Source organism: Rhinatrema bivittatum, chromosome 3 (genome assembly GCF_901001135.1).
Source record: "Rhinatrema bivittatum chromosome 3, aRhiBiv1.1, whole genome shotgun sequence".
NCBI lineage: Eukaryota > Metazoa > Chordata > Amphibia > Gymnophiona > Rhinatrematidae > Rhinatrema > Rhinatrema bivittatum.
In genome coordinates this window covers 52311699-52337566 of record NC_042617.1, presented here as the reverse complement: position 1 = coordinate 52337566, position 25868 = coordinate 52311699, and the positions used below count along the sequence as shown (strand labels likewise).

Sequence of the window (25868 nt, the reverse complement as noted above, 5' to 3'; positions counted from 1 at the left end):
GGAAGAAAAAAAAAATGTTTCTCTAGGGATTTTTTTTTTTTGCTACTTTTCTTCTAATTTTTTGTGCATATTTTCTCTCTCTCTTTTGCCATATTTTTGCTCTTCCCTTCTCACCCAGAGTCTTTCCTCCTATTTCCTCTCCCCTTCCTATGCAGCCCAGCAGCAACTGCTGGGCTGGAGCTTGGTGGCAGGCGCGCCAAGCCCCATCTGTTAAACATCCATTTTTTTTCCAGGCCGGCTTCCAGCCCCACAGAAATTTGGGAGTGAAAATGTATCTTACCGAGAGATTCCAGACTTGGTTTGATCTGAGTTCTGTAGTGATCTTCTTGTACTTCTTGCAAGCAAAGTATCTTAAAAAAAACAAACAAACAAATTACATGCAAATAAGACAAAGAAAACGGAAAGCTATGTTCATATTAGCATGCAATTCAAACTCTACAGAGCGTTCCAAAGCCTTCTGCAAACAATTCTAGAAAAGGCAACCAAGTTTGCTATTGGGAACAATTTGAAGCAGTCTTGCCTGCAGACAGCTGCAAATGTGATAGGAGAGGGAAATGTACTTAGGAGGCTGCAACAATATTGGAGTGCTTTCCACTGTTCTAATTCCCGCGCTTCCCTAAGAGTTTAGGCCCTTGTGCATGGGCTGTACCATTATATGGTTTACTAAATTACGGGTGGAACATTTTTTTTAGTAAAAGTTAGATGCCAACCAAAATTCTTAGGAGCCAGGGGTAAAAAAATTATAGTGTTTTTTATGTTATTATTTTCCTAACTTCTTTTGCTTCTTTTTCTTTTGACTTTTGCACTCCCCTTCCCCTCCAGCTTGTCTCCCCCATTTCCTTTCTGCTGCAGCCTGACAGCTGATCTCAGCAGCCTTGGCTCCCCCCCAGTCCAGCCCTATGCCAACAGTCACTGCTTGTTTGGGATTTTCTTCCCTGCTCCACCACTGTACTTTCCAGCCCATGGCAGCTGTTACTCTTTCAGGCCCAGGCTGCTGCTGCTCCCTCCCCCTAGCTCCAGGTTCAACTCCTTGGCATGACAGCAGGCAAACTGGCCAAGAATGGCTAAGATCTTTCTTCCAAATTCCACAGCAGTGGCCTACAGGAACCATTCTGGCCTATTAGAAACAGCCTTTTATTTGTTTATAAGGCTAGCGAGAGTCACCTCTCACAGTAGTAGACAGATATTTCTCAAGGTATCCACAACTTTCTTGTGGTATACCTTGTGGATACCCTTTCTTGTCCTAAACTCTCCAAAGTGTTCAGCAACAAGAAAAGTATATTTCTTTAGGGTTTCTGACCAGTAGATCACGTCACCAAGCAACATCCTTTTGTGCTTATTTGTAGCACACTCAAAACAAATCGGAGAAAATTATTTTTCACTCAATGCACAATTAAGCTCTGGAATTAACTGCTGGAGGATGTGGTTAAGGCAGTTGGCGTAGCTGGCTTTAAAAACGGTTTTGATAAGTTCTTAGAGAAGAAGTCCATAAACTGTTATTAATCAAGCTAAGGCTACAGCCATTATATATCACTGTCTGAGATCTTGCCAGGTACTTGTTGCCTACATTGGCCACTGCTGGAGACAGGATACTTACTGGGCTTGATGGACCCTCGGTCTGAGCCAGTATGAAAATTATGTTCTTATGTTATGTTCTTTTTTTTCCACCACTAAGACCAAAAATTGTTGCTTGCATCTCATTCTGAGAGCTACATGGAAAAGATTTCAAGAGCACTGGTGATTTGACTGTTTCCAGAGGAAGGAAGCAAAAGCTATTGGAACCAGGGCAGCAAGACTGAAATCCAGTAGTAGATATCTGCACACAGTGCAGAAAGGAAATACCATAGATCAGTCCAGACAAGTGAGTTTTATGTCCCTACCAGCAGATGGAGGCAGAGAACAAAAGGTTTGAGGGACTGCTACTTAACGGAGTGTGCCACCTGCAATCCCTCAGTATTGACCTGTACCCAAGCCAGAGAGCAGAAACCAATCCCCCTTACAGAGCTAATGTAAACACAGGGTTGGAAACCCCTGAACTGCAAACTCTCATACTTCCAGAAAACGCAATAGCATTAATTAATAGAGATGTGAATCGGAACCAGAATCGGTTCGGATTTCAGTTCAGATTCACATCTCTATTAATTAAGGCCAAACCAACTTATGTACAAATAGAAAACATTTCTGATATAAGCTGAACAAACACTATTAGGACACTCAGTCTTTCAGAAGCATTGGGACGGGTTTCTGGACTGATCTGTGGTATTAGCAGGTAAGAACCAATTTTCCTTTCTTGTTCATACCCAGATCAGTCCCGACAAGTGGGATGTACCTAAGCCCCCCTATACTGGGCGGGAACCCAAAAGACCCTCTCAAAGAACACTTTCACCAAAAGTTGTGTCATCCGGCATGTGAACATCTAAATGGTAATGCTTGGACCACACTGCAGCCCCTCCATATCTCCTGTGGCAACACCAGCTGACACTCCGCAAAAGAAGTTGCCTGCGCTCTTGTAGAAGGCACCCCCAAACCTGCCAGAATTTCGCGACCCTTGCAAATATGCCGAGCAAATGGGTTCCTTCAGCCACTGAGACAGAGTAGCTTTAGAAGCCTTCGCCTCCCTTCTTTACGCCCCCAAAAACACAAAACAGGTGATCCTGTTAGTGACCTTCAGATAGCGCAACCAAATCTGATGCACATCCAGAAAACGAAGATCTTTCTCCTGTGGAAACTCCTTAGACCACTCTGGAAACACCGGAAGTTCCACTGTCTGAGTCACACAAAAGGAAGAAACCAGCTTCGGCAAGGAGGGAACTGTACGCAACGTCACCCTATCGTTGGCAATATACAAAAAAAGGGTCCCTACATAACAGAGCCTGAAGCTCCGATATCTGCCTGGCTGAACAAGTAGCCACCAGGAACACTGTCTTCAAAGTCAAATCCTTCAAAGACACCCGTCTCAATGGCTCAAAGGGCGCCCTCAGAGCAGGGCCATACTTTCTGAACTGGAGGATGTAAATGCTTAACCCCCTTTAGGAAACGAACCACACTGGGATGAGAGGCCAAAGACTTCTCCCGCACCCTGCCCCTAAAGCAAACCAAGGCCAAAACCTGGACACGGAGCGAACTATAGGCCAGGCCCTTGGACAACCCTGCTGTAAAACGACAAAATATGAGGGGATCCAGCTGCTGTTGAAGACACCAAGAATCAAACACCTTCCAAACCCTGACATATGTCATAGATGTAGCCGATCTCCTAGCCTGAAGCAATGTGGAAATTACTGGTTCCGAATAACCTTTCAGTCACAATCGCCACCTTTCAAAAGTCAAGCTGCAAGGCAAAAGTGATCCTCCCGATCAGAAAGTATTAGTCATTGAGGCAGCAACCCTGGCAGGCGAGCCACCCTGAGAGACTCGTCTATTGTCAGATGCAAACCACGGCCGACCCTGCCACTCCAGCGCCATCAGCACTACCCTTCCTGGATGCAACTCTATGCGCCTCAGCACTCGACCGATGAGAGGCCAAGGAAGGAACACATACATAAGAACCCCATTCAGCCAAGGGCATACAAAAGAACATTGAGCCCTTCTGAGCTGATCTCCCTTCTGCGTCTGAAAAACCTTGCCACCTTTGTCCCAGACACTGAGGACCCTTTGCCTGACTGAAACCTTCGGGAATCCCGAAAATGAGGATGCAACTCCTCCTCCTTAAACAGGTAGACTACCCAAGGTTCTTCCCCCTCCGCCACCGGAACCTAATCCACGTCAAGGTCACCCTTATAAGGATAAGCATTCAGACTCGCATCTGGGTCCACATCTGGATCTGCCCCCTGCGGAGATGCGGGATCCTCCTGCATAACATCCGAATCATCCAAGTCACTGGGATCACCCTCAGATCCCACTCGAGACAGCCCCAGGTGTCTCAAAAGATCCCCAGCAACTCCCGCAGAAACCTTTCTTGGTCTCTTGAGAGGGCCACCAGTCTGGTCTTTCTCTGGGCCTTTTCCTCTCTGCTCCCCTTCCTTGCCAGGAAGGCTCTATGCAAGAGGAGCACAAACTCCGGAGAAAACCTCTCCAGATCCTCAGTGCCGAGGAAGAAAACTTTCATCCGAGTCTCCTCCCCCATTCTGATCCTCCTTGGCATCCTGCACCACTCGGGAGAGAGGAAAGGGGAGAGGGGAGGCAGGGAGTGTCTGGACTCAGAAGCCCTCTGGGCGCTATCCCCTGTGGGCACGGCTGAAGAAGTGGAGCCTCCCGTTGACCTGGAAGCTCTCATGTCCTTTTGCTGATCCTCACCCAACGTGCAGTCGGTACAGAGGGAGCGAGAATTAAGCCTTACCAACCAGAGCCCGCAGGACCTGCCCACCACCATTTGCGGTTTCGGCGCCATCCCCGAAGCAGGAACAAAATGCAGACTGAGCGTGCCTGACAGTGAAACAGGCCGCACACGTGGCTGAGACACCAAACTGCTCGGTCGCGTCAGCACAAGTGGCGCGCGGGAGAACGGCCTCACAAAGTAAGTTTCCCTGCCGGGGAAAAAACAGCAAGCTTCTCGTCTCCTCCCTCCTGCCAACCCTGGCATTTCCCTCTGCAGAAATGCTCCGGTCGCCGAGCCACCAAACACGGAGCCTCCCAACTTTTTTTTTTTTTTTTTTAAATAAACTTAATTTAAAAACAACAAAAGGGTTACTTCCCTGATCTGAAGACCCTGACTCGCAGGAGGAGGCAGCAAGGGAGCCAGTCCTCTGGAAGCAGCGGGCTAACCCAGGCAGAGGTTTCCAACCCTCTGGATGCCTGGCTCAACCCAAGGGATGCCCCACAAATGTACCTAGCACCTCGGGGAGCCTAAAACTCAACTCTCCAATCCAATCTCCTTTTCTTTTATCAGACTGTAGAGGTTTGGAACTCTACCATCTGCTGGAGACAGAGAAATACTGAGGGGACTGCAGGTGGCACACTCGAATATGTAGCAGTGCCTCAAACTTTTTGTTCTCTGTCTCCATCTGCTGGTAGGGAAACACAAAACCCACTTACCTGGACTGATCTGGGTATGAACAGGAACAGCTGGAAGCAAACTGGACTGTGGATACACACTGGGGCTCCAGTTGCATCATGTCACTCAAATTACAGCCCATACGTTCCCAGCAGGTACTGAGCTTGCCAAATAAAAACATTTAAGAACTAAGAACTATGAAAAATGCTCATATTTCAATGCACGTCATGATGCCAGCAGAATAGCTATACTTAAGGCTGGGCTCTTTAGGTGGCTGTGGCACTCACATCAGCATCTAGCTCTTTGAGCTCCCGAAGAATGTTGGGCAGTCTGTAACTCCAGATTAATACTGGCTGCCTGCAGTGTTTATAGAGATGTGAATTATCTTCCAACAGATCCTGAGAGAGAATATTGTAGGACATGACTGAAAAGTCAAAGTGCCCATCTCTCCAGGAATGCTCGGAATTGATGCAGCTCTTTTGCACATCACTTCTTCCTTTGTAATGCTGACAGAAATCTTCCCAATGTCTTTTTACAATACCTGGGAACAAAAAACAAAACAAAACAGAGCTATTAATGTCAATCTGTCCTGTGTCATTCTGTCAGAAGGCTTCAACTGCCTCAGGAGGTATCCAAAAACATTCCTGCTCCAGTCTACTCGGGATTAATTAGCAGTTCAAATCGACATTTTCATAGGTGATACCTTTTTATTGGACTAATGTAATACATTTGTGACTAGACTCTGATATCCTTCTGCTGCCTTTATCAGGCCATCACAAAACGTTTGTATTTGCACAATAAAAGGAGCATAGCTCTCAAGTGCCAGCTGCAAATGTGTTAAGCTAGCCCCGTTTTTTCAGCTGTGGTTCTGTGCACTTTATATACACAGTGGGAGGGGAGAAAGACGAGAAGGGTGAGCTGTTGCAGAATGTCACAGTATGTAATAATAGGTTTCTTTAAAACTCATGCAACAATTCAAATTACCAGGAGGGCCAGGGTCCCCCTTATTTCAATGAACCGGGGGAGAGGGGACCCCCCGGTAATTTGAAATGCTGCAGATAGGGTGTCAGTGAAAATATTCCTGGGAAGTTGGCCACCCTGCCCACCCCTGGAAACCTTCCTCCTATCTTACAGCCTTGCACCACTCCCCACACACAACTGAAGTTAAAGCATTTATACCACATTTTACATGGAACAGGACATTCAAAGTACAGTTTTCTGGGTAAAACTATCACATAACAGAGAAGTCCTGCAAAAAGTATAAAGAGACACTTGGATTCCATACTGTGTTATGTTCGGCTTTTTGTCAGGGTGTTCTCTCCTCACCTCTCTGAATTCAAGTCTGCTGGGCCCAAAATACATGATCATCTGGGTTCCCTCCCTCTCCCCTCCAGTTCTATAACTGGTTTCCTCAAGGTCTTCCTCTAAAGGAGCTTTGCTGGGAGAGTTGCTGAGGCACGCCTTAGAACCTCTGCCCAGCGACCATCTCAAAGCCATAATAGCCGCCTGGTGATAATCGCCATAGCTCTATTTCTTGTTGAGGTTCTGGTGATGACTGAGTAGGTCTGTCATGAAGGCTATATCTGCCTCTCTGTGAGAGGTTTTCCTAAAACTCCACGATAACTGTCCACTGTCTTTCAGATGTTTCTCCAGAAGATACTGTATCTAGTGCAAAAATCCCATTGGACATGTAATGCTGAAAACTGTCGTCTGCAAGACCAGCACGAACTTTAAAGGACTGTTTGTGCCTCGATTAGCCCTGGTAATAATGGTAAAAGTAATGGTATTGGAAATGGTAATATTTATTTTTGATTAACTGATTTTCATAAATCACTTCAAAATGGTATACAATAAAAGCTTCAAATAAAACATTACAGGCATACAAAAACAAAATTAAAATAGCAAAACATCTACCATTAATATAAAACAAAATCTTAAATAAGAACAAAAAAAACCCTATAAAACCCTAAAAAAACAGAGAATTAACACATGAGAACAAAAGACCCCAACATCTCAAACATTCCTAAGGATAAAATATATGAGGTAAAAAGTCCTTCAAATCATAACATAGTCTTAATGGCTAATCAAAAACTTGGGAAAAACACCTGTAGCTCCTCAAGTACTGTGTCACTTTTCATTAGAATCGTGGTTTTTGTGAATGACCACTGAAACCAGCATGTCCACTTTAGGCATCCAAAGCTCCTCTTTCCATGGTTAGCAGATACAACCTCCTGATAATGCCCAAGTTCAGGTCCACCTGCGGGATTCCCCATGACATTGAGATTAATGCTCTAATTTCCCAGGGAAGCGGACAGGCATTGCAAGTCTCAGTAACCCTTTTAAGATCGAGTCCTGGGATGCTAAGGGCACTAGTAAGGGTCACCAAAGCTAGGAGATTGATGTCTGCTCTTTCCAACATATGATGGATTTTTCTGTTGCCAAAATCCAAGCAGATCGTAGTGGGCTCCGGAGTCAACACAGAAAAAGCTGGGAGGAGAATACAGAACTGCAGATTCCCCACACCCTTGTCCTACTGAAGAGACAGATCACCACAGCTTCCACACTCTCACAAGCTGGGAACGTCCCCTCTCCCCTCATCCTTTTCCTGGCCTTCCAAGATCCAGAGATCTCCTCGCAGGAACTCAAGAGGCCAAAACTATAGCCAGATCATCATAGTCCTCATCTGTCTTTTATCTGGGTCCTTTTAGGTTGCCCTCAGCAATGCACCTCATGTTGAGGAAGAGGGGAACTTCTGCCTGAAGCAGCCAACTTAGTGAAGGGGAAAGCCAAATTCAGGAGAAAAAGGGTAAGGAAGACTGTTAGGAGGACTGGGGGAAAGAAACCTTCCACCCAAAACAGACGTCCCCATCCATCAGCTCAAATGAGTCCAAAACTGCTGGCATTAAAGAAGGTGAGCCCAGGAACAGTTCTCCTTCATGAGGCAGTTTACTTCCATAATGGCTGTCATCCTTGCTGTGCCAGGATCCCTTCTCCCAGCCCTCGGAGAGGCCTAGCTCAGGGCCTGCAGTGTTATTCAAGGCCTACAATGAAGAGAATCCCACCTAGCTTACTTTCATGGGGCTGAAATCCTGCTCTTCCTGTGGGCAACACTGTCCTTTTTCAGTAGACTCCCTGATGCAGGAGCAGCAATAACTGATGGTGGCGTCAGAGCACCCCCCCCCCCCCCACCTCCAAGGCCTGAAAGCTGACCTTTATTTCTAAGTATCCAAATAGACTAACATGGCAACCTCCCTACTTTATTCAAATAATAGAAATAAAGTAAATATCAAGCTCCAGGAAAGAAGAAAACATTTGGTTTTATAGCTAATTTCATATAAAACACCCTAATTCCCAAATCACGTTAGAAGCACAGACAGGGCATAGATGCAACCATTTGAAGGCAACATACTGGCAGAAGAGCAGAGATGAAATATAGCTAAGGAAGGGTAGGCAGCTGTTTCCAAGTCACAGAGCACTCTATGGCCTTACATGCCAAAAAGCATGATCTATGTAGACTTGAGTGCTGGTGGTGCAAAGACAAGTCTGACGCTAACCGCTCTGAGTGCAAGGCATTCAAAGATGCAACTGACAGTGCTAGGTGAGCTTAGTACTCAGAACAGATCTCAGCAGCTGCTTCTCAGCCTCATGAGCTGTTCAGAACAGCCCATACCTTGACCTCAGCTCTGACCTGCGAGTCCCTGCCTGTGTCTCATGACTCTTTTGAAAAACTTGCTTCCTTCTTTAAGAGAAAAATGTCCTTGATTGTGGATTCTTTCCCTTCATCTGCCTCCGTTCTTACCCCTGTTCAGATGGAACAGCCAACTTGGTGCACTTGGACAGAGTTCCTGCCAACTTCCTTCTCTGAGATCCTAACCCAGACAAAAGATACCTTTTGTACATTTAACTCATGCTCTACTGCTCTGATTAAAATATTATGCTCTGATGTTGGACGCTTTCTTATTGAGCTGGTTAATGCTTCACCCTTAGAGGGTCTCGTCTCCATCTCTAAAATCTGCCCTGATTTGACCCCTTAACAAAAAACCTGACCTGGACCCACCAGACCCTGCAAGTTATCACCCCGTTTCCACATTGCCCCTTCTCTCTAAACTCATTGAGAAGGCCGTCCTCTACCAGTTGCAAGGTTACTTAGAGAACAATCATCTCCTGGACAAGTCCCACTTTGGGTTCTGTCGAAAACATAACCCAGAAGCTCTGCTCCTGTCCTGTTTTGATCTTTTACGACAGGGTTTTGATTCTGGTAGGAAATTCCTTCTAATCTCGATTGACATTTTGTCTGCATTTGACACCTTAAACCATGACAGTTTGCTGCGCCACTTTGATTCCATTGGGACTGCCTGTACTGTCAGCTCCTGGCTCTCCTCCTCCTTTCTACGGGATCATATATGAGTATATTGGGAAATGCCCCATCTGATCCTTATCCATTTGACACTGGTGAACCACAGGGCTTGCCTCTTTATTTAGGGGTAGATTTTAGAATTTTGTGCGAGCGCGAACAAGAGTACGCGGGATTTGAATAGATCCATTAAAATCCGGGATCAGCGCATGCAAGGCTGCCGATTTTGGGCAGCCTGTGTGCGCCGAGCCGCGCAGCCTGCCTCCGTTCCCTCCGAGGCCGCTCCGATTTCGGAGCGCCTCGGAGGGAACTTTCTTTCGCCCTCCCCTCACCTTCCCCTATCTAACCCCCCCCCCACCTTTATCCACGGATTTACGCCTGCCAGAGGCAGACGTAAATCTGCACGCACCAGCGGGTTGGTGGCGCGCCAACACCCGACCCGGGGGCTGTTCCGGAGGGTGCGGCCACGCCCCCGGCCACGCCCCCAAAACATCACGTCACACGCGACACGCCCCCAAAACGCTGCGTCACTCCGGGCACGCCCCCCCGACACGCCCCGGGACTTACACGCGTCCTGGGGCTTGCTCGGCGCGCGCGCGCAGGGGGGGGTTTGGGGTAGGTTTTCGGGGGGTACGCGCATACCCCTTTGAAAATCTACCCCTTAATATTTACATTGCTCCCATCTGTATTGTTCTGGCCCAACTGGATGTCACCTTTAAACTGTATGCAGATGACATTCAGTTTTTCTTTTCAGTAACATCAACATATGATACTGCTTTTTCAAAGCGATCTTCCTGCCTGACACAGCTTATGGACTGGCTGACTACCAACAAACTTGCCTGGAATGATAAGAAACCCAAAATTATCCTTCTCTGCAGGTCTCGTACAGCAGATACCCCTGCCCCGTATAGATTCGAGGGTCATTTGAGACCCATCTCCCGGCAAGCTTATGACATTGGGATGATGGTTGACTCATCACTCTCCCTTAAACCCCAGATCACACTAGTCCATGTATCTTATTTCAAACTGATTTTGATACACTCCTGAAGCTTGTTTTATGCTCTCAAGACTTCTAATTAGTAATTCAATCCTTGGTTATTTCCTCCCTAGATTAATGTAATGGGATCTTCCTTGGCCTTCTAGCTTCCCTTCTGCGGCCTTTGCAACTAGTTCAACATTCTGCAGTGCAGCTTCCCTTAGAGAGAACATCTCTCCTGTCTTGGCCAGTCTACACTGGTTCCCCATCACATGGTAAGATATAAAATACTAACTTGGGTTTTCAAAACTCTTCACAGCCTAGCACCCGCATTCATTGTCTCTTCAATCTCAAGCTACCAACCCACCCACCCTCAAAAAAACCTATTAGACATTCCTTCTGTAAAGCGTATCAGCTTAGCAGAGTCCAGAGATTGGATTTTCAATGTGGCTGGCCTGGTTTTACGGAACAGTCTCCCTGATGTGCTTAGGGCTGAACACGACTTTCTATGCTTTCGCAAATTAGTTAAGACTCATCTCTTCACCTGTGCTTTTGCTACCTGACACTCCACGAGATTAAGGGTTTCCCCCTCTGAGCATGATGCCCAGTTGTTCTATTTGGATTTGTGGCTTCTCGTCACGTTAGTGTGCTGTATTTTGTCATTGCTGTACCTTATGAGGAATGAACTACTGGGACTGTTACATTGTTCTCCGCCGAGGTTTGTGCATTGGCGGATTATAAACTAAATAAATAAATAGGGGTGATGGACTTTTAAAAGGGTCTCCAGGTGTTAGAGATCTGTGCTCAAGTCAGCAGGCTTCACCATCCCTGGCAGAATGAGGAGCTTCATGCTGGTACTCAATGTAAATATGTAGAGCTGAAGAGGAGGTTGCATACATGCAAGATATAAGCTACAAAATGCTTTGGGATCCTGTTTGGAGGAAAGGTCCTATACAAATAGGGCTTCTGATTTTCTGACAAAACATCCCCTGCAGCAAAAACCAATTTACCCCCAAAACTGACTTTGTCGTCATATATAGCGTCATGAAAAACATTCTCCTGTGTTTCCTGCATTCATGGTTGTCTGACCAGCTAGGAAGGGGGCGGCTAGATGTGTGGTAAGCATACTGTCTGCAGCATGGGGCCTGCCCCTCCTTCAATAGAAATGTGCCTTTTCCCGCTGCTAACCGGGATGGTGAAAGCAGAGCAGGCTTCCCAGGCTGCTGTGAAAGCTGCTCCCTTTAATTTGTTTGGAACCTGCTGTTCCCATGGCAAAAAGGGGCCGGAGAGAGCAGAGCAGGCGTAGCAGGGGAGCTGAAACAACCAGCACGTGTTTTGTTTTCTACTGCGATTCCCGCTACATATGAGGAATGCGAGAGCAGATAAAAGTGGCTTTTTTATTTTAAAGGAACAGAGAACCTCTCACTGTCCATCTCTCTGGTCTTCCCCCTTGCATCCTTTCTTGAAGAAAGGAGCCTGAGAAATCTGTCGGCCGAAAAGGCAATCAGGTGCTCCTTTTTAAAAAAGGATGATGACATGTTATCCTACCTGCTAATTTTCTTTCCTTGAGTCCTGCTAGACCAGTCATTACTTATGGGACGTATCTTCTTTTTCTGCCTTGGGACCTCATGTCCTACTATAAGCGAGGTGTGGCTCTAGGGCAGTTGTCAATAACCTTCTGTCAAAGCCAGAAAGGGACAGCTACCTACCCTAATTTAATTGAGAATAAGCCAAATGAAAATTTGGTGAATAAAACGGAAAATGTCATAATGCCTCTATCGCTCCATGGTGAGACCGCACCTTGAATACTGTGTACAATTCTGGTCGCCGCATCTCAAAAAAGATATAATTGCGATGGAGAAGGTACAGAGAAGGGCTACCAAAATGATAAGGGGAATGGAACAGCTCCCCTTTGAGGAAAGACTAAAGAGGTTAGGACTTTTCGGCTTGGAGAAGAGACGGCTGAGGGGGGATATGATAGAGATGTTTAAAATCATGAGAGGTCTAGAACGGGTAGATGTGATTCGGTTATTTAGTCTTTCAAATAATAGAAAGACTAGGGGGCACTCCATGAAGTTAGCATGGGGCACATTTAAAACTAATCGGAGAAAGTTCTTTTTTACTCAACGCACAATTAAACTCTGGAATTTGTTGCCAGAGAATGTGGTTCGTGCAGTTAGTATAGCTGTGTTTAAAAAAGGATTGGATAAGTTCTTGGAGAAGTCCATTACCTGCTATTAATTAAGTTGACTTAGAAAATAGCCACTGCTATTACTAGCAACGGTAACATGAAATAGACTTAGTTTTTGGGTACTTGCCAGGTTTCTTATGGCCTGGATTAGCCACTGTTGGAAAAAGGATGGTGGGCTGGATGGACCCTTAGTCTGACCCAGTATGGCATGTTATGTTCAATTTGGTCAGCTTCCCTAATTTCTCTTAGCACGTCACTGTCCATCGCAGCATCTTGGCCAGCTGGATGATAGTATACTCCAGTCATTATAGTCTTCCCCGACACACAAGGGATTTCTACCCATAAAGATTCAATTGTGCATTTAGTCTCATGCAGGATGTTTAGCCTGTTGGACTCTATGCCATCCCGGACATAAAGCGCCACACCTCCTCCCGGGTGCTCCTCTCTGTCATTGCGATATAATTTGTACCCTGGTATAGCACTGTCCCATTGGTTATCTTCTTTCCACCATGTCTCTGAGATGCCAAATAAGTCTATGTCATCATTCACTGCTATACATTCTAATTCTCCCATCTTACTTCTTAGACTTCTGGCATTAGCATACAAACATTTCAAAGTTTGTTTTTTGTTTGTATTAACATTCTGCTTTTCAGTTGACAGGGATAAATTGGAATCTTTTAGCTCAGGTGAGTTTTTAGTTACAGGCACTTGGACTACTTTTCTTATTATTGGAACCTCACTGTAGGGATGCCCTAATTCTAATGCATCATTAGTATCCTTTAAAGATACCTCCCTCCAAACCATGCGCTGCTGAGCGACTGTCGGCTTTCCCCTTTGTTCTAGTTTAAAAGCTGCACTATCTCCTTTTTAAAGGTTAGCGCCAGCAGTCTGGTTCTACCCTGGTTAAGGTGGAGTCCATCCCTTCGGAAGAGACTCCCCCTTCCCCAAAAGGTTCCCCAGTTCCTAACAAAACTGAATCCCTCTTCCTTGCACCATCGTCTCATCCACGCATTGAGACTCCGGAGCTCTGCCTGCCTCTGGTGACCTGCGCGTGAAACAGGGAGCATTTCAGAGAATGCTACCCTGGAGGTTCTGGATTTCAGCTTTCTACCTAAGAGCCTAAATTTGGCTTCCAGATCCTCCCTCTCACATTTTCCTATGTCGTTGGTGCCCACATGTACCACAACAGCCGGCTCCTCCCCAGCATTGTCTAAAATCCTATCTAGGTGACGTGTGAGGTCCGCCACCTTTGCACCAGGTAGGCATGTTACCAGGCAATCCTCACGACCACCAGTCACCCAGCTGTCTACATTCCTAATAATCGAATCACCAACTATGACGGCCGACCTAACTCTTCCCTTCTGGGCAGTAGGCCTTGGAGACACATCCTTGGTGCGGGAGGACAATGCATCACCTGGAGAGCAGGTCCTTGCTCCAGGATCCTTTCCTGCTGCACCAGGTTGATGCTCTTCAATCATGAGACCTTCTTACTCCAAGGCAGCACCAGGGCTGCCAGTCTGAAGTTGGGACTTGGCTACTATGTCCCTGAAGGTCTCATCTATATACCTCTCTGTCTGCCTCAGATCCTCCAGGTCTGCCACTCTAGCCTCCAGAGATTGGACTCATTCTCCGAGACAGGAGCTCTCTGCATCGGATACGCATGTACAATATCTCACCGGTGGGTAAAAAATCATACATGTGACACTCGATGCAGAAGACTGGGAGACCCCTCTCTTGCTGCTGGACTGCTGCCTTCATCTCAAATTTGTTCAGTTCCTAGTAAAGTTTTAGGTTGCAATGGGAGTAGGAATGTGTCTAATTAGTGTTCTTTAAATGTATTAGTGTATTCACTATTTATCAGGTAGTGACCTACACTGGAATGATTAAACTCTTGATAAGGTGTGGGGAATTTCTGAATTTAAGTTAAAAGGCTGATTCATTTTTTTCTATTTTTAGTGTGAAAGTGGCTCCTGCCTATATATTAAAGGATAAGCTAGGGGTGGGAATGTTGGGAAATACAAACACACAAACTTCTGTTTTTTGCCTGCCTACCTATTTAATACAAACTCCTGTTTTTGCCTGCCCTCTGACTAGCTAATCAATGCAGACACAGAAACACACTAAACAATATACCCCAATAGTTTTACTTCTCCCCAATACTTTTAAGTTTTAAAAATTTCCCCAAGCAATACTTACTGATACTTTTCAGCCACCAGCAAGGTGATCCTCTCTTCTCTACCTTTCTCTTTTTTTTTTTTTGTCAAATCATTAATTATTGCCTACTTTTTGTATTACTTTCTCCTTTGTTCTGGATAGGAAGAGATGGAGCCTGGGGTTCTAGACTCCTTGCAGGATGGGCACGGAGCAGTAAGATTAGGGAGATGGCTTGGGACTCCTGCCTTGTGCTAGGAGAACTGGACTGGTTTAGCAAGACTCAAGGAAAGAAAATGATCCGATATGGTAAAATGCCACCTTCCTTATCCCCTTGCTAGGGCAGCCATTACTTATGGGAAGGAGCACAGTTACTAGAAGAGAGCGCTGCCCAAAGGACGCCTGCCCCGAAGGCTGCAGCTGGCTTGGCCAAGATGTCTAATCTAGAATGCCTGGTAAATGAATGCAATAAGGACAAGGTGGCTGACCTACAGATCTCCTCTGGGGCCACCTTTCATACCCTCTGCTCCTGTCGTGCTTGGGCTCTGCTGGAATGCACCCAGAGTCCAGGCAGTGCTCGTATTCCTCTAAGGATGGACGCTGAAGTGATGGCTTCCTTAACCCACTTAACTATTGTTGGTTTAGAGGCTGCTTCTCCCTTGCCTGGACCCCATGTAATACGAGCAGCCTATCCATTGTTTTGGGAAGGGATTCGTGGCTTTTAGATCCCTCAGTGACACGTGCAGCTCTGGGTTCTCTTTACATGTCTTGCTGTCCCTAACTGCTGGAAGGGAAAACCACCTGATTTCAGAGGAATGGGGACATTACCTTAGGGAGAAAGAAAAGGATTGGTCTGACTGTAGTGGGGGTCAGATAAGGATCCCTGCAGGATACACCTTGTATCTCTGAAATTCATCTCGCCAAACAAATGGCTACCACAAAAGCTGCCACTTCGGAGAGTTGCATCCCTTCAGCTGCTGCCAAAATCACTCTCGCAGTTTGCCAGCAGGCTACTCCCCATCTCTTTCCCATGGCTTGCCATTGCTCCCCCGGAGGGGAAAGGGACTCACCACCTCTAGGGCCAAGAACGTGAGCCAGGCGAACCCAAAACGTCACATGCAGTAGGGAAACACACCTCTCTTTGGGTCTCCTTTCCATTTGTTTCCTGCTAAACTTTACAGTGCACCAGTGGAGAAAACAGAAAAGGAGAACAGAAGGGAAGGAGGGAGAATGAGAGGGGAGAAAAACCAGGCCTCACCCTACCAAGACTCTGTGGTTCCCAAATCCCCTTAAGGATGTGGGAACCCCCTATCAGTGCAACTCCACCAGGTCCCTAGGGGAACTGGAAGCAATGCCCGAGGCAGCTCAATCAAGAGAAAAGCTGGGAGTGGGTTACTACAGGGGGAAGTAGTACAGAAGGATGCCAGCAGCCTCAACCAGACCAAGGCCTAACCAAGGCCCTGAGTGCTGACTAGAAACTTATCCTCACTAATTTATACACCTTTTGGCGACAGAGACTGCTGACAACTGCCTAAAACCACAGCTCCATTATGGCTGGAAGCGATGTTGTAAGGGAGAAAAAGAAGACGTGTCCTCTGTCTCCAACAGCTGTGGAGGAGGGAAATCCCATAAGTAAGGATTGATGTAGCAGGAGGATAAGGAATGAAGAAATTACTGTATTTTTCGCTCCATAAGACACATTTTTTTTCCCCAAAAGTGGGGGGAAAATGTCTGTGCATCTTATGGAGCGAATATAAAAAGAAAAAAAAAACAAAACCTACAACCCCCTCCACCCTCCTGACCCCCCCCAAGACTTGCCAAAAGTCCCTGGTGGTCCAGCGGGGGTCCAGGAGCGATCTCCTGCTCTTGGGCCATCGGCTGCCAGTAATCAAAATGGCGCCAGTGGCCCTTTGCCCTTACTATGTCACAGGGGCTACTGGTGCCATTGGTCGGTCCCTGTCACATGGTAGGAGCAAGGCCATCCATACTTTCTTGAGATATGGGCACTGGAACCAGAGCCCTCAGTCTGAAGAGCCTTTAAGCATGAACTCCACTGCCTGCTTCTTCTGTGGGGAGTGGCAAGAGGACACCATGAACACGTCCCAAGGAATATTGTGAAATTCCAGTGCATACTCTTTGCGTATCACCTCCAGGACTCACTGGTCCAATGTGATCTCGACCCACCTCCGATGAAAGAGACAGATGTCCCTCTATTTCCTGTTCCAGAAGGCGGATCGGCAAACCTTCATTGGGGAGCTCCGGAAGGTCTACCACCCGAGCCCGCTCCTTTCTTGGGCTGCCAGGGATGAAAGGACTGAGAGACCTACCGAAAGGCCAAATCCACTGAAAGGTTGTCCCTCTGTAGGGATTAAAACAACTGGAACCCTGGAAATGACCCCTCGTTCCAAAGGGGCGCTGTAACTGTTTCTTATCCTCTGGCAACCGAGGCACTGGAGACTCGCTCCACTTACTGGCTAGTTTCTCCAAGGGCACCTTGGAAAGATTGGCTTTGGAAGTTGCCAGCTGACCAATTTTGCAACCAGAGTTGCTGCCTGGCCACTATCACTGAAGTCACATCTCTGGCCGACGTCCAGACCAAATCACAGCCTGCATCTGCTAAAAAGGCAGCAGCAAACTCCGTAACCACTTTGGAATTGACTCCAGACTCAACCTCCTGAGAGAGAAGCAGACAAGATCTCGCCACTAGGGTGCAACAGGAAGCCAGCTGTAAATTGATCGCCACTGCCTCAAAGGCTTGTTTAAGAATAGCTTCAAGCCTTCTATCATGTATCAAGACTGCTCCTCCCTCTACAGGGATAGTCATCCACTTAGACACGACCCATACCAGAGCATCCACTTTGGGAAAATGCGAACACAATCTCACAGCTGGATACAGGGGGTACAGGTCTTCCAATGTCCGACCCCCCTTTAAAGTTTGCCTCTGGGGCATCCCATTCCAGATCAATCAATTCCTGGATGGCATCCATCACCGGGAAAAAACAAGAGGCTTTACGTAAGGAAACCATGGGATTCTTCCTCGGCTCTGACATAGCACCTGAATCAGGAACATCCAGCTGTTTCAAGGTCTGGGAAATCAGGGCCGGCAGTTCATCTCTATGAAAGAACCACAACATGGCTCGATACGGTTCCAGGCCTGGAGGAATTTCCCCATCTTCCAGGGAATCAGGATGTACCTCATCATCACTGCCATCCGGATTCTTGTCGGGAAAACCAACACGGAGCAGAGGCGAACCCTGGCGCTTAAGCATAGGACTCGAAGAGGGAGGAGCCACTGGCTGAGGGTCCAGAAATGGGGGACTGCACCTGAAGAAAAGCTTGAAAGCCTTGAAATAATTCCACCCAAGAAAAGCAGCTGGGTTCTGACGAAGCCCAGAAGGAACTGGAGCTGGTCCCACAGAACTGGCCTCGCCAGAGGAGAAGCCAGTCAAAGAAGAACCAAGATCTGGCATTCCCCTCAGTCAAAGTAATGACCAACCCATCATCAGAATGGGAAGAGCCAAGCTTAGCAAAATACGAAGTCAACTCTCCCAGTGTGCCTGAGCAGCGCTGACACAGGGTAGAAGCCAGGTCAGGCTGAGAAAGTCTAATATGACAGGCAACAGAAATAGGAAGACGCTTAGGCTTCTTGCTTCCCGGTGCCATCGCTGTGGTAAACGTGTGTTGGAACAGCTCCCACTCAAAAATTTAATGCGCCCAAAAAATAAGCGCCTAGAAGAAAGCACAGCAAGGCGCATGCACAACCTGTGCGCCAAGTTAAGCGCGTAAAAAAGTTTGTGCGTGTAAAAAGCGTGCCCAAAAATCGAGCGCACAACAAGTGCGCAGAGCTGACACACTGCGCACACCGATGGCCTATAAAGGGCAGCTGAACACGCACAAGAGCGTGCGAAAATGGCCGCTGCGGCCTACCATGCGGCGTGCAAGAAAAAAGCCTAAGTGCGGGGCCTATCCCACCACGGGCCGCTCAACCCGCCAGGCTGCCCAGTTCCCCAACCCCAATGGAAGCGGGCACGAACGTTGGCACAGGGCGCCGAGAACGGAGGAATTCCTGAAACTCCTATAATCGTCTCTGATTCAAGTAAAACTTTCTCTTTTTTTTTTTTTTTTTTAAAATTCTTACCTGAGCTCAGTGCTTACCGGCTGAGTACAGAGAAAGTATCTGGCTGCGGGGGGAGAGGGCATTTGCTGTCACCACCACACCCGGTCTCCTGCACCTGCTGCCTTTCAGCTGAACTAGCAGCTAAGGTCATGCCGGGAAACCCAGCTACCGGCCCCCATGGCTCATTTCTGAAGGACCACGGAAATTGCCTCAGGAATTCTCAACTAGGGGAGGGACCTTTAGGTATCACTGCAGGAGAGCAAAGTTTTCTTTTCCTGAATTTAGAATTTCAAATTTCTCCTTTCAAAAAGCTCAAAGCAATCCCCATAGGGAGATGCAGATCCACCATCTGCTGGAGACAGAGAATACTAGCAGGCTGGGGTCACTGCAGGGATATATATACTGTGACGTCAGCTTGCTCTGTCTCCATCTGCTGGCAGGGAAGCATAAACCCCCTGGTCCTGAGACCATCTGTCTACACGCTAGGAAACAGTAATTTAAAGAAAAAGTCCATTTTTTTTTATTTTAAGCTCTTAGTGTTAAAGTTGGGGCAGGGACTAGAGGAGCAAACCATTGCATGTGTGAATATAAATACGTCACAGTTTTCCTGAGAAATGTACTGCGCTGTAAGTGAGGAACTTTAACATTGAAATATTAAAAGGAATCAACATAACTGAACATATATTGATTCATGGACATTAAATACTCCTAAAAATGTGGTTAGTGCAGTTAGTGGATGTGGTTAGTGCAGTTAGTGTAGCTGAGTTTAAAAAAGGATTGGATAAGTTCTTGGAGGAGAAGTCCATTACCTGCTATTAATTAAGTTGACTTAGAAAATAGCCACTGCTATTACTAGCAACAGTAACATGGGATAGACTTAGTTTTTGGGTACTTGCCAAGTTCTTATGGCCTGGACTGGTCACTGTTGGAAACAGGATGCTGGGCTTGATGGACCATTGATCTGACCCAGTATGGCATGTTCTTTATGTTCTTAATGTGCCCAAAATTAAACCTTTGAGCCATGAAAAACATCAACATGCATCTGTGTTGGTACCCCTCCCCCTAAAACCTGTAAATTGCCTGAAAAATAACTTCGAAAATTTGCATTTTATAAGTCTTAGGATCACAAGCCCTGCATATAAATCACAACCGCATCCTCCACCATTATCAGAATATCAAGAATTTGCTGCTAAAACCACTGGCTTATACTCAAATTCAGAGTCGGTCAAACCCGAAAGATATAAAACATGAAGTTACCTTTTGTGCCAGCTGGGTGTGCAGCTTCACACTCAGTACTGGATGGAACAGGCAAAACTGAAGCTTCATGGGGAGGTGGGACTCGGACATCTTCTTGGGACCTGTTAAAAACCAAGTTATTTGGCGAGCTCCTTCCGCCGTCACTCCCAGAAGTCTCATGATCGTTTTGTTTTCTTCTTTTTAACAAAGGCTCCTCTTCTTTTGCTTCCATGCTTGGACTAGACATCTGCAAGTGGGATGCCTGTGCTCCGTTGCAGGGGTGCAAGTTCTGAGCTGGAAACCTGCTCCAAAGAGGACCAAGGAAAAGAGGTGGTCGCCAGCCCACTGGAGAGTGCCAAGTGTTAATGTGTGGGTAAGGAGCCCAAGTGCTATGTCCAGCCCACCATAAGCAACTGGAAATGTCACTGCTGCTGCAGAACGCCTGGGGGACCTCAAGCTGGGTAATCCAGTTCCTGCCCAGGTTCTGTAGATATGAAGGCAGCAGAGAGGTATCTAAAACAAAAACAGAAGAAAAATGTTACATTATGGAACTTTGCAGAATTGTACAGCGCAACATGCCCAATAACTTATTCTTTCAGGACATTCTTTGCCCTGTGAAGATCCAATCAATATCAACAATGGATTATTCTGAGAGGCAAGCAGATATAAAAGTGTATAAAACTTGGTGCTCCAAGTCAAATCCATGTGTTACATAAAAAGGAATTGTCAATGATAAATGATCCATTATATAGAGACAGGTTCTTAACTGCTGTCTTTTCTTGAATCCTGACACACCAGTCCACACAAGAGGGATTCATCCTTCTTACCAGCAGATGGAGGCAAAGGGCAAGCTGATTTTGGCCCGATGTCCCTCCCTATATAGTTTGGTGCACAGGGAAGGCATTAGTAATCTCTTGCCTAAGCTGAGAAGAAGGATTTGCCTGGAACTGAAATTAAATCTAGCAAAAAGAAAGGAAGGAAAGAGAAATGATTATAAATAATTTTTTTTTTCAAAGGACCTGCTGGACTGAATATTATCTCTGTTAGCTTCTTCCTGGGCTGCATTTCCCTTCTGGAATAAAGGGCCCTTAATTCTCCTTCCTATAACACTACAGTATAGTCTTTATATATTTTCTATCTTTTTTTTAAACCACTATTCTTTTCTTTGGGTGGGCTCTGGACTGGTCTGTCTAGACTCATGAAAAACAATTAGCAGGTAAGAACCTTACTGAACCTCTCTCATCGTCCTTCCGGACCAGTCCAGACAAATGGGAAGTATCTATCCTGAGTGGGAGTACTCTAGAGCTGCTTTCAGGATTTCTGTGGCAAAGGCTGTGTTCTTCTTCTCTTGAAGGTTCAACTTGTAATGTTTTGTAAACGAATGCAGGGATGCCCATATAGCTGCTCTGCAGATTTTCTGCAGGCGTTAGCAGCCTGCGTTCTGCTCAGGATACTGCCTAAGCCCTTATGGAGTGTGCCTTAAGGCCTTCTTCTAATATGTATGTTGTCGCTATTGTTTCTTTACTCCATTGTGCAATCGAAACCTTCAAATCTGCTTCCCCTTTGTGGGCTCCAGCAAACACCCTCCTCACATCCAAGAACTGGAGATCACACTCTTGACCTTGGCATTCTTTCCTGAAGCCTGCCAAAGAAATTATCTGATTCAGATGGAATCTCTGCACCACCTTCGGTAAGAAGGATGTAACTGATCTGATTACGACTTTCTCCTTTGAAAAGGGGAGAAAAGTAGGGATCCCTGCAGGACAAAGCCTGCAACTCCGAGATCCTTCTGCCTGAACAAATAGCTACCAGGAATGCATTCTGCAAGGTGAGATCCCTGATGGGCTCAAACAGAGCTTTTGCATGTGTTTTCAGATCCAAGTTCAAGGATAAAACTTCCAGCTTCACCGGTGAACAAATGTGGTTTGTTCCTTTTAAAAAGTGATCCCTCTTATATGCCCCCCTTAACAAGCTATGTCTGAAATCCAGACCGCTAGGAAGTTCACAGCTAGCCCTTTATCCAGCCCATCCTGGAGAAACTGCAGAATAGTGGCTACTTGCGCTTTCCATGTGTTAGCAATCTGTTATTGATCTGATGCCTGATGGGAGGAGCAATCAGATAGTAGTTAGCAATCTGTTCAGGACTGAGTTGCTGGAGTAGCAATCTGTTGTTATATATGAGAGTTGAGGGTGGATACTTGGACTAGTGGCAGATGACCACGCCCCTGGGGGATGATCCCGAGAGGGATCACCGGTCAGGTTCAGAGTTAGGAGACAGACACACACTAGTTCTTTTATTAGACAGTATACTGAACCACCAGAGATGGCAGTAGTGAGCTGGTAAGCTCGGCTGGGCTGTAGTCCCTCAGATACTGGAACAGCGATCCCTGGAGGCTGAGCTGAAGAGAGACTGAGATATAGTGAGTAGGCAGGGTATGCAGATGTAACACTCACACAATGTCCCAATGAAGCCCAGGAGCTGGAAAGTATAGGCCCTCGAGGAGTGAGTACCTGGTTCCAGGGAAAGTTCAGAGAGAACGATGGTAACTCACTGATGTAGCTGATTATAGTCGGTAGTGAAGACTTCCAGGCAGAAGAGTATACGAAGCAAGTCTGGGATCAGGGCCCTCGAGGAGCGAGTACAGGTTCCAGATTGTCACCTGAAAAAACAAGGAGAGAGCGAGGCCCCCGAGGAGCGGGTACCTCTGGTAAGTCTGAGGAGGCAGAGTTGCTTAGGTAGCGAAACCCTTGCTAACTCAATGTGTTAGCAAAATCCAAGACCTTAAATATCCGTTACGGGTGACGTCATCTTCGGGGGATGCCCCCCGAGGTTCGCGTCAATGCCAGTACTTCAATCGGGGCGTGCGCGCGCCCCTAGGCCTCCAGGAAACATGGCGATTACAGCGTCGAGCCGGTCCGGGAACGCCCGAGGACAAGTGGCAGGAGAACGCTGCAGTAGCCAGTCTTCCCGCGGACGGAGAGGGAGGTGCCAGAGAAGTAAGGAGGGTGGAGAGAGGGCGTCAGGCACCGACGGAAACAACACCATGGCAGCTCCATTTTCTTTCTGCACCATGTGTCAAAGATCTTCCAAATTCTGACATTTGCTAGGATGGTGGATGTTTTTCTTGCTTTTAGTAAGGTTGATATCACCTGCCCTGAGTAACCTCTTCTGTTAAAACTCTTCCTTTCAAGAGCCATGCCACAAGAAAGAATTACGCTGGTTCCTAGTCCAAAAGGCCTTCTGTCTGAGCCAAGTTAAGTGATTCCTGCACCTCACACCTGACGAAATCCATGTACCATGGGCATCTTTGCCCAATCTAGGACCACTAGTATAACTGGTCCCAAATGATCTACGATCTTTCTTAATATTTTTCCTACCATTAGCCATGATGGGAATATGTATAGAAGCATGTCTCTGGGCCACGCCTGTCTCATCTCATCTATTCCCCTGGATCCCCATTCTCTTTGCTTTGGTGTTCTTGTGTGTCGCCATTAGATTCCACTGGGGACATCCCCACAACCACTATTTTGTTGAAGGCCTCTTTAACCAGCTGCCATTCCCCCTGGTCTAACATCTGTCTACTTAGGAAATCTGCTTGCACATTGAGTGATCCTGCTGTGTAAGTGGCTAAGATCTCCTGTAGGCGCATCTCAGCCCTCCTTGCTCCTCCTTGTCTGTTATATAGGCCACTGCTGTGGCATTGTCTGAAAGTATCTTGAAGCATTGCCTTTGACTATTGGAAGAAAGCTCTTTAATGCCCCTCTGTCTGCTCGTGTCTCCAGGCAGTTCATTGAGTATGTCTCTTCCATATGGGACCAACATCCTTAAGCCACCATCCCTTCGCAATGTGCCCACCAATCAAATCTGCTTGCATCTGTGTTCAATATCACATACTGATGGGCTTCCAGATTGACTCCTCTCTACAGATTAGCCCTCATTAGCCTCCGTTCTAGACATTTCCTCTTCTACTTTGTCACTGGCAATGCCCTGATGTATCCCCGGCTTTGTGGTGACTGTCTTGAAAACAGGCTGCTGTGCAGAGGGCGCATGTGGGCTCTCGCCCAAGGAACCACTTCTATGGCTGCTGCTATTGAACCTAAGAGTAGCAGATACTGGGTGGTGCACTGTAGTGCTGCAGCCAGTATTCCTCTCACTTAAGTCTTTTAGTTTGCTGATCCCATCTATCAGGACAACTTTTCTATTTGCTCCAAAATAGATCAACCTCTGTGAGGGCTCCAACTGACTTGTTCCTGTTAACCATCCATCCCAGTTTCTCCAGCATCTGTTATGACCTCGTTTTTCACCCAGTACCCTTCTTTCCATAAGTCGGCTCTTATCAGCCAGTCATCAAGAAACGGATGAACCTTTATGCCTGCCCTGCGCAAACATGCAGCTACTAATACCATTACCTTTGTCAAGGTGCTTGGAGCTGTGGCTAATCTGAAGGGCAAGGTCTTGAACTGATCCTGTCTTTCCAGTATTACAAGTGTTGCAAAGCATAGGTAGCACTGATGGTGACTTCTGATTGGGATGTGGAGATAGGCCTCTGATAGGTCCAAGGCTGTCAGATACTTTTTTTTTTTTTTTACTGCTTTTATCACTGTCCTCAAAGTCTCCATAAAGAAGTGTGGAAACCTCAGCAATTGATTCACCTCTTGCAGATCCAGAACCAGTCAAAACATACCTTTGTTTTCTGGAACTATGAAGTAGATTTAATATCTTCCTTTTCTCCAGTCCTCTTCCAGCACGACCACTTGCAGACAAAGTAACCAAGTCTACTGTTGTCTACACTGCCTCCGTTTAGTGTAACTTGCATAGAGACAGGAAAAAGGTGTCGCTTATGGGTGATTTCGGCTTTAAGGCAAATGTCTACTGAATGACTTCTAGGACCCACTAGTCCCTGGTGCTGTAGGCCCACTCTCTCAATGGGACCAGGGAGCAGTCCTGACCATCATCACTGTGAGCCTTTGCTTGTTGAATGACCTCTAGCGTCCTTATCTCCAAGCTCCTTGCCTGCTCCCCTGAAAGAGCTGCACTTGGCTCAGCAGTCTGGATTTCTGGGCCCTCAAAGGTCTACCCAGTCTACATTGCATACTGTCCTTAGGCCAGGTCTAACCAAAAACTCCTTGTATGGACAATCTACTTTTGTCCTCTGGCAATCTCTTAGCTTTTAATTCCCCCCAGTCTTTAACCAGCTTCTCCAGTTCTTCACCGAATAGCCTTCTCTTGAATGGAAACCTGCTCAGCCTGGCCCTAGATGCAGAGTCTGCCACCCAGTTCTTCAGCCTTAGCAACACCATTGCTGCTATCTGCTTTGCTGTTGACTTAACCAAATCATAGAGAATCTGCTATGAAGGTCACCACAGTATTCAAATATGCCATGCCTGACTTGTTGGCCAGTGATGTTTCCAGCTCAGCACCACATGGAGCCTGCTGCATCCAGTTCACTAGCGTCCTTGCTACATATCCCTCACAGATCGCTGCTTGGAGAGATAAGGTAGCCATTTTGAATGATCTTTTAAGGGCGGACTCCATTTCCCTATCCTGTGGATCTCTTAGGCCCATCCTCCTTCAACTGAAATTGTCTTCTTTGTTACTGCTGCTGCACAGGGTATATAGTCTTTCTATAGCTCTCCTCACCCCTGAAGAGTTTAATGGCTGAGTCTGCCTTCACCGTTAGAGCCTCTTCTTCAATTACCTCCTGTCAGTTTCTTTGGGAGTCTCCTTCCTCCTTTTCTGAGGGGGAGCCCTCTTCTTGACAGATTTCCTGCTCCATATGCAGTTTCTGTCTTTTGCCCAGCCAGGCTCCGTTAAATTTCTGCTCATGTGTCTTTCTGCTTTTTATCTGTAAT

The 25868-nt window shown here is 46.7% G+C and overlaps 1 protein-coding gene across 3 annotated transcripts in view; it reads right to left on the bottom strand.

Annotated features, from left to right (window-relative positions):
- Positions 1 to 25868, bottom strand: part of ANGEL2 (angel homolog 2) — a 96826-nt gene that overhangs the window by 19872 nt on the left and 51086 nt on the right. For all 3 annotated transcript variants that reach the window (XM_029593220.1, XM_029593222.1, XM_029593221.1), the window contains 3 exons: positions 20037 to 20528; positions 5278 to 5531; positions 281 to 350 (listed from right to left, as the gene is read on the bottom strand). In XM_029593220.1, coding sequence (XP_029449080.1) covers positions 281 to 350; positions 5278 to 5531; positions 20037 to 20528 — 816 coding nt within the window. The remainder of the gene's footprint in view (positions 1 to 280; positions 351 to 5277; positions 5532 to 20036; positions 20529 to 25868) is intronic.